This window comes from Maniola hyperantus, chromosome 4, assembly GCF_902806685.2.
Source record: "Maniola hyperantus chromosome 4, iAphHyp1.2, whole genome shotgun sequence".
Classification (NCBI taxonomy): domain Eukaryota; kingdom Metazoa; phylum Arthropoda; class Insecta; order Lepidoptera; family Nymphalidae; genus Maniola; species Maniola hyperantus.
In genome coordinates, this window is record NC_048539.1 from 14,664,234 (window position 1) to 14,671,542 (window position 7,309).

At 37.6% G+C, this 7,309-nt stretch overlaps 1 protein-coding gene across 7 annotated transcripts in view; it reads right to left on the reverse strand.

Annotated features, from left to right (window-relative positions):
• HERC2 (E3 ubiquitin-protein ligase HERC2) overlaps positions 1-7,265 on the reverse strand; it is an 80,653-nt gene extending 73,388 nt beyond the window's left edge. For all 7 annotated transcript variants that reach the window (XM_069509856.1, XM_069509854.1, XM_069509852.1 and 4 more), the window contains exons 1-9: positions 6,868-7,265; positions 6,598-6,772; positions 5,985-6,129; positions 4,986-5,153; positions 4,127-4,393; positions 3,325-3,480; positions 2,203-2,331; positions 1,325-1,445; positions 423-591 (exon numbers count right to left, since the gene is read on the reverse strand). In XM_069509856.1, coding sequence (XP_069365957.1) covers positions 423-591; positions 1,325-1,445; positions 2,203-2,331; positions 3,325-3,480; positions 4,127-4,393; positions 4,986-5,153; positions 5,985-6,129; positions 6,598-6,772; positions 6,868-7,104 — 1,567 coding nt within the window. In that variant the 5' untranslated portion in view covers positions 7,105-7,265. The remainder of the gene's footprint in view (positions 1-422; positions 592-1,324; positions 1,446-2,202; positions 2,332-3,324; positions 3,481-4,126; positions 4,394-4,985; positions 5,154-5,984; positions 6,130-6,597; positions 6,773-6,867) is intronic.
• Between the last annotated feature and the right edge of the window lie 44 nt (positions 7,266-7,309).

The window sequence follows — 7,309 nt, forward strand, 5'->3', positions numbered from 1 at the left end:
GCTACTATGGCATTAGTAAGGTGTGACGATATTTAAATGCTTATAACTTTTTTGTTATTTGATCGATTTAATTAGTTTTTTTAGTTTACGTCATTAGTTTCCTAGTTTATAATAAAGTAATAAAAAAATTGGAGTCAAATACCCATGAAACTTTCAAACGAAAACTGTAAAATGGGGGCGATCACGATATATCGGCAACGGTCAAAGTGATACAAGCTTTGCAAAGCAATGCACGGCCACCAATCAGCACGAAGAAAGAAGAAGAAGAAGAAAAACGTTTATTTTTAAAGCTGTACCACACATTACCAGTTACGTTATCCCGGCGCCTCTAATACTTGAATAGTAAAGTCAAAAGAAGAAGGGTACATAGGGAAATAACAAGTGTCTAAACCATAATATGGCAGTAGTTATTAGTTTCTTACCCGGCACAAGATGAGGGGTCATGGAATCATAAGGCAAAGTGTACACCGCACCATCGTGAGTCAATAACAACGCCAATTTTTCAGCACACGCGATTTGTTGTATTCTTAAACTTCCTAATTGCAATAATCCACAACCTATTGAGACAACTTCTTGGGCTGACTCAGTGCACTGAAATAGGAAAAGCATTTTTTTTGAAACAAATATATCACTAAGTACTCATATTATAAATGCGAAAGTCTTCGACCGTCCGCTGTGCCAGATCCTTCTTTCCACGCACATGCAAACTGTGAAACCAACTCCCATCGGCTGTGTTTCCACTAGATCACAACATGGGATTATTCAAGGGGCGGATCAACAAATTCCTAAAAGGCCGGCAACGCATCGGCGGTTCCTCTGGTGCTGCAAATGTTTATGGGCGGCGGTAATCACTTAACATCAGGTGACCCGCCTGCCCGTTTGCTCGCTATCTCTATTTAAAAAAAATTGTGTTAGTTTTTTTTAAATAAATATTAGAATGTTAATTGACTAATTTCCCTTTCCCCTCCAACTAAGCGAAAAGCTTGTTCTAGGAGTGGGTACGACACTACTGCAACGGGTGGTGGGGTTTGAACCGGCGACTTTTCTGAATTCAGTCCGCTCCTTAACCGTCGAGTTATTGAGGCTATTATTGCTTTGTGATTTGTTGGTTAGTCCTTCAATCACGTCGCAACGGAGCAACGGTTCGACGTGATTTTTGCATGGGTATAGTTAAGGACCTGGAGAGTGACATATACCACTTTTTAACCCGAAAAATCAAAGAGGTCCCACGAGATTTAAGGAAATCTAAATTTACGCAGACAAAGTCGCGGGCATCAGCTAGTTTAACAATATTTTTTATGGCCTGGATAGTTTGGATACTTACAGTAACAAATCCTTTCAAAGGTGGTAACAATGGAGCACCCAATCGATCTAAATGACAAAGCAATGCAATACCGGCTTTTCTTACACTCATTAGACCATCGCCACTTGGTATAACCAGCTCCCTAAAAACAAGAACGTAAGCACTATTAAAATTGCCCCATGTAGTGCTATCCTTTTCATTATGTTATCTAGTGTAAAAGATAGCACTACATATTGAAACTAAGTATAGTGCTATCCTTTACAGAATATTAGCTGCAGAAAGAGAGCACTAAAATGAGACCAACGAGATGGGATAAAATACGACAAACTGACTGTTACTACAGTGCGACACGGCTCTCTTATCACTTGAATGACATTGACAGGGAGGGCGCTTTTGGAAAACAAAGGCTAGAATAAAACAAAGAATATTCAAACAAGAACAAAGGGGACACTTCACGGCAACGTTAGTTCCCATTTTCGCCACGCGCTAAGATAGCCTTGTCGTACTGTAAGTTACATGCGAAAGCGAGCGATCATTATCTCTGTCCTTATCTCTCGTACGCAATAATGTTGTTAGTTTAGATTCTTTATCTCCTCTCGTTGGCCTTGCTATTTTTTTTTGCCATGTTTCTCATGACTAATATTCCCCTTTCCCCTCCAACTAAACGTAGAGCTTGTGCTACAAATAGGTACGACAATAGTGCAACGGGTGGGGATTGAACCGCCAACCTTTCGGATTTCAGTCTGCGCCTTTAACCGTTGAGCTATTGAGGCTCTACATTACAATTCACTCACTGAATTAACAGGTCTAGTATTTAAACCTGTTAATTCGGTTCAAATTAGATATTTGTAAACAATCGAACTACTCATGGAACCAAACTCGTTAAATGGTTTACTTACTTAAGATATGCCTCAGTAGGATTACTCTCGCTATTTGGTTCCGAGTTAACTATTGGATTAGGTGCTGCAACTTTGGCCATGCGTCTTAGAAATGGACCTAACGGTGCTGTGCATTCTTCTAACACTATTCTGTAAATAAAATTTTAAATTCAATGAAGCTTTAAGGTGATCCAGTTGCTTTTACAAAGGTACATATAAACATATAAACAGGTTAATTCTTTTTACTATTACTTACTATTGATATTGGAATATTTTTTGGAAATCATGGTAGAGAATCTATTTACCTACATAAAAAGTTTTATTTTTATTTTATTTTTTATTCAGATCCAAGTTAGCCCTTGACTGCAATCTCACCTGACCCTTTGGTTTCTACACGGCATCGTACCGGAACGCTAAATCGCTTGGCGGCACGGCTTTGCCGGTAGGGTGGTAACTAGCCACGGCCGAAGCCTCCCACCAGACTAGACCAGAAATTTAGAAATTATAAAATTCCAAACCCCTGCCAGGAATCGAACCCGGGACCTCCCACTAATAAGACCACAGCGCTCACGACTGCGCCAGGGAGGTCGTCTCGTATGATATCAGAACGAAGCAAAAATGCGACAAGGATAGATTTGTTCACTGTAGTGTAGGTACCAAGAAAGGGATGGCAATAAAGCAATGTTTGTTACCAAAGTCAATAAACTATGTTAACAAACCAAATACTGGTTAGAATTTGTTGTTATCTACATAATAAAAAAAACTACACAAAAATTAATTACTATTTCTGATTAAAATTAAAAAAAAAACATATTTGTAGCAATTGTCGCAATTTTTTTCTATCAATTGTACCCAATAGTTTTTCTGTTTCAAGGGTAATTTAGATTAAAGATCCAAAAAGCACATGTTGAAAAATCAAAGTTATTGGTATTTATAGTTATAGATTATTAGTAGTAGATAGTATTAATACCAATATTTTTAATTTATCTATATCTATACTAATATTATAAAGAGAAAAGTAAGTTTGTTTGTAGGAAGTAATCTCTGGAACTACTGAACCGATTTTGAAAATTCTTTCACCATATGATAAATGCCGTTATATGCATATAGGCGGTTAATAACGTAATAACAAGATCCCGTTACCTATTGTCCGGTTGTCGTTTCTGCTTGGGCGGTAATGTGACTAGGACGTCTGCAGCCTTCAACAGCGCGGGAAGTTCGGCGCGACGGGCGCACAGCTCCACCCACACGCAGAGCGAGGTCCGCCAGTCGCCTTGAGGGACGTTGCAACCTACTTCACTGCAAAATGAGAATTTTTGTATAGAAATATGCTTGTTATGAAATTGCTTGTTAGCATACCATATCAAAATATGGTATACTATCAAGCATTTTTTTCTATGCAAATTTCTGTGTTGAAATAATATTTAAAATTTAAAAAGTAATAAGAAAATGTTTATAATTCAACATTTTATTCATACACTACAAGACACAGTTGAGAATACAGACAAGTAAAAGAAACAAGGATAAAGAAGCAGTGGAATACATAAGGCGGCTTTATTAGCGATCTCTAGTATCTACCAGACAAACTTTGGGTTACAAGTAGTTGAGGAGATCATATAATGGGTGATATGTTAATAATAATAATTTATTATAAGTATATTATATATAGTATATAACATAATATTTTTTTCTACTGAACAACTGGTTAGGTATACTTACATTCAGTACAACAAAAAATACTTGAACATGAATGTAAAGTGTATGATAACATGCATCATCACAATTTCAACATAGCTGATTTCAATTTAAAATTAAAGAAAGATGCATAAAATTTAAACTTATGATAAACTCATAGGTATTATAGATGCCAAGAAGGTCTGTATTTAATACTGAGACAATAATATATTTTTTCTCAAATAACATAAACTACAAAAAATTTATTTACCCAGCAACAACTTGATGCAAAAATTTGGCAGCGCTGTCAACGACTTCTGCCCAGATCTTTTGTGATCGCGGCACTTGCGCGATCGAATTTAGCTGTCCACTGCCAGCGTACAATGCAGCTTCTGGCAGTCCCCGTACTGCATCCAGTGCGTCACGAAGCAGTGCGGAGCAGACATCCGCCTCCTCGCCGCACCGCCATGCGCGCCGCACTAGCGATAGAGCGAGACGTAATGCAGCTCTAGCGCCCACTCGCGCCAGAGCAAAGGCGCTGAAACAATGACATTTACTATAGACATGAATTCATATTACAACTATGATGAGTAAGACAGAAAAACTTATATAGAACAAAGAGTTAAAGGTGCTACCGTACTACAACTTTCATAAGTTACGCCAATGTACCTGCACAGAAATCTTAATTTTTGAATGGCGCGAATATCTCAACCAATCATAGCGCGCGTTCGTCTGCTATTGGTCGCCGCCTACTTGCCGTTTTAACAATTTTTTTTAAATAGAAATAGCGAGCAAACGAGCAGGCGGGTCAACTGATGTTAAGTGATTACCGCCGGCCATGAACATATGCAGCACCAGAGGAACTGCCGATGGTCTTTCAGGAATTGGTTGGTTGGACCCTTGAAAAACTCCACGTTACCCCATCTAGTGGAAACACCGCCGATGGCCGAACTATGAGCGAGATAGCACGAGTCTCTGTTTTTATTGTGTTAAAAATCTTAACACCTAGCAATAAGGTCTGTATTTCAATGATGTACATTCTGTTTCAGTTGGCATTAGGTTAAATTTTTCTGCACAAACGAATTTTGCTGATGCGACTTATAAAAGTAGTAGAACTGTGATAGAATTACCTTTCAGATTCATCGCTTGCTTCCTCCCCTTCTTCTTGCATATCAGATCCTAACTCCATTGGTTTATTGAGAGTGGTGACAACATTGCTCAGACTTCTATTGCTAACACCATGGACTGGTTTCTTATCGATTTTGGTCTTTTTAGCCTCTTTATGGTTGTTTTGATCCCTAAAATCAACCAGTTTCTTTTGTTATAGAAAGAATATAATGTGCCTATATCTGGTATGAAGTGAAGGTAAACTAACTTAACTAAAGTAATCCTTATGTTATACAGAAGTTTGTTAAAAGTAGTGTACTAAGGACATCACTACCCATATTATAAATGTGAAAGTGTGTTTGTTTGTTGCTTTGATGGTTTGTTTGTCTCCAATTTGGTTGTTTGTTGAATCACGTCGCAACAGAGTCATAGATCGACATGATTTTTTGCATGGGAGAGTGACACAGGCTACTTTTTATCCTGAAAAATCAAAGAGTTTCCACTGGATTTTTGAAAACCTCAATCCATGCATACAAAGTCGCAGGCATCAGCTAGTTATTTATAAGTAAAAATTAGAATCTTAGAATTAAATCAAATTTATTTTGCCAAACAGCCATTAAGTATAAAGAAAGTCCCATCAACAATTCACTGCCATAGTTTGCAAAAATATACATAATATTTATTTTTTCCAATGAACAAAACAAGGTGGCTAGGTGGACGGACAACATCAGACAAGTCGCAGGGAGCCGCTAGATCCAGGCGGCGTAAGACAGTGGCGTGTGGAAGTCCCTACAAGAGACCCATGTCCAGCAGTTGACATCTATTGGTTGATGATGATGATGATGATGATGATGAACAAAACAACAGAAGAGAATAATCAATAGAAGACAAAAATGCTAATGCAGTACTAAACTGAATTGCCAAGAATAAAAATAGTAAGTAATTTCCTTCTTCCAATATTCCATACAGAAAAAGATGTGTTTTAAAAATTAGCACCAAAATTTGAAGATATCTTTCCATACCTGATCACTGCTACAAGATGTCTATGACAGAGCACAATTAGTCTGCGTATCTGTGATATAAACGGGCAGCTGACAGCTGTATTGATAGCCCTCACTCGCTGCTCCCACACTAGGGCCTCCATCAGGCTTTGCAGACATTCTGGACCTGAGTTTAGAACATAAATAGAAGAAATTTCAGTTTTGATCATTAATTTCATCTTTGAGTTGGCTTTAAAATCTGAGTTTTGATTCAAATATGAAAATCCATGCTGATTGAGGGTCTATGTTAAAGAGAAATCAATCCTTACTTATTGGGGGCATGTGTTACAGAAAGAACTTTTTTACAAAATCTAAAGTTTCCAACATTCAAATCAAAAGAGTAAATATTAGAAATACAAAATAATTGAGAAGTTAAATAGCATATAAGTATACTAGATGATGCTCTGATTTCCCAAGATTAAAAGTAGCCTATTTCCGTCCCTGGGATGTAGGCTATCTCTGTACCAAATTTCGTCAAAATCGGTTGAAAGTATGAGCCATGAAAAGCTAGCAGACAGACAGACAGATAGACACACTTTCGCATTTATAATATTAGTATGGATTTATATAAGTAGAACTGCTTTTTAAAAATCACCTGGATCCAGCTTCCATTTGATATCATCAATAACCTGGACAGAGGGTGGTGGTGCAACAATTTTAGACTGAATTGAGGCACGGAGCTCTTCTTCAGCTGAAAGTGCAGTACAGGGTGCGCATGCACATCCCGAATGAGGACCGCAAAGACCGTCACAACAAGTACAGTTTAGAATCTAAAAAGATTAATAGAGGTGCCAATTTTCCAAAAGAAAAATTTGAAAGTATGTTATAGAAAATATTTTCCCATGTATTTATACAAAAGACATACCCTTAGGCCGCAATAATACTTTCCGCTGTCACCAAGTTTAGCAGTTATTCCAGCAGCATTGACCAACCCATTTCCGGCATCGAAATATATTTCTCTGTCCTGTAGTAAGCTATTGAATAGACAGTAAACAGCTTCGGGGTCGTGAAGGGCTTCTTGTAAGTCAGGATTTAGCCATTTGGGGTCTAAATGTTGTTGAGGACGAAATATGAACTCGTCTTGTTCCTCGGGGACTGACATATTCGCAACCGGTTTGTTTCGGGAACTACTCGGGTATTAAAACCTTTCCATATTTACAAACTTTATAGTAGCACAGGGCATGTTGTTTTACTTAGAAATCCCATTATCTCACTTGAAATAGGAATTTTATTCGAAAAATAATATTCATTTGATACTTCAATCACTACTATCACTACTATTTTCACAAATCAATCGAAACAATCCG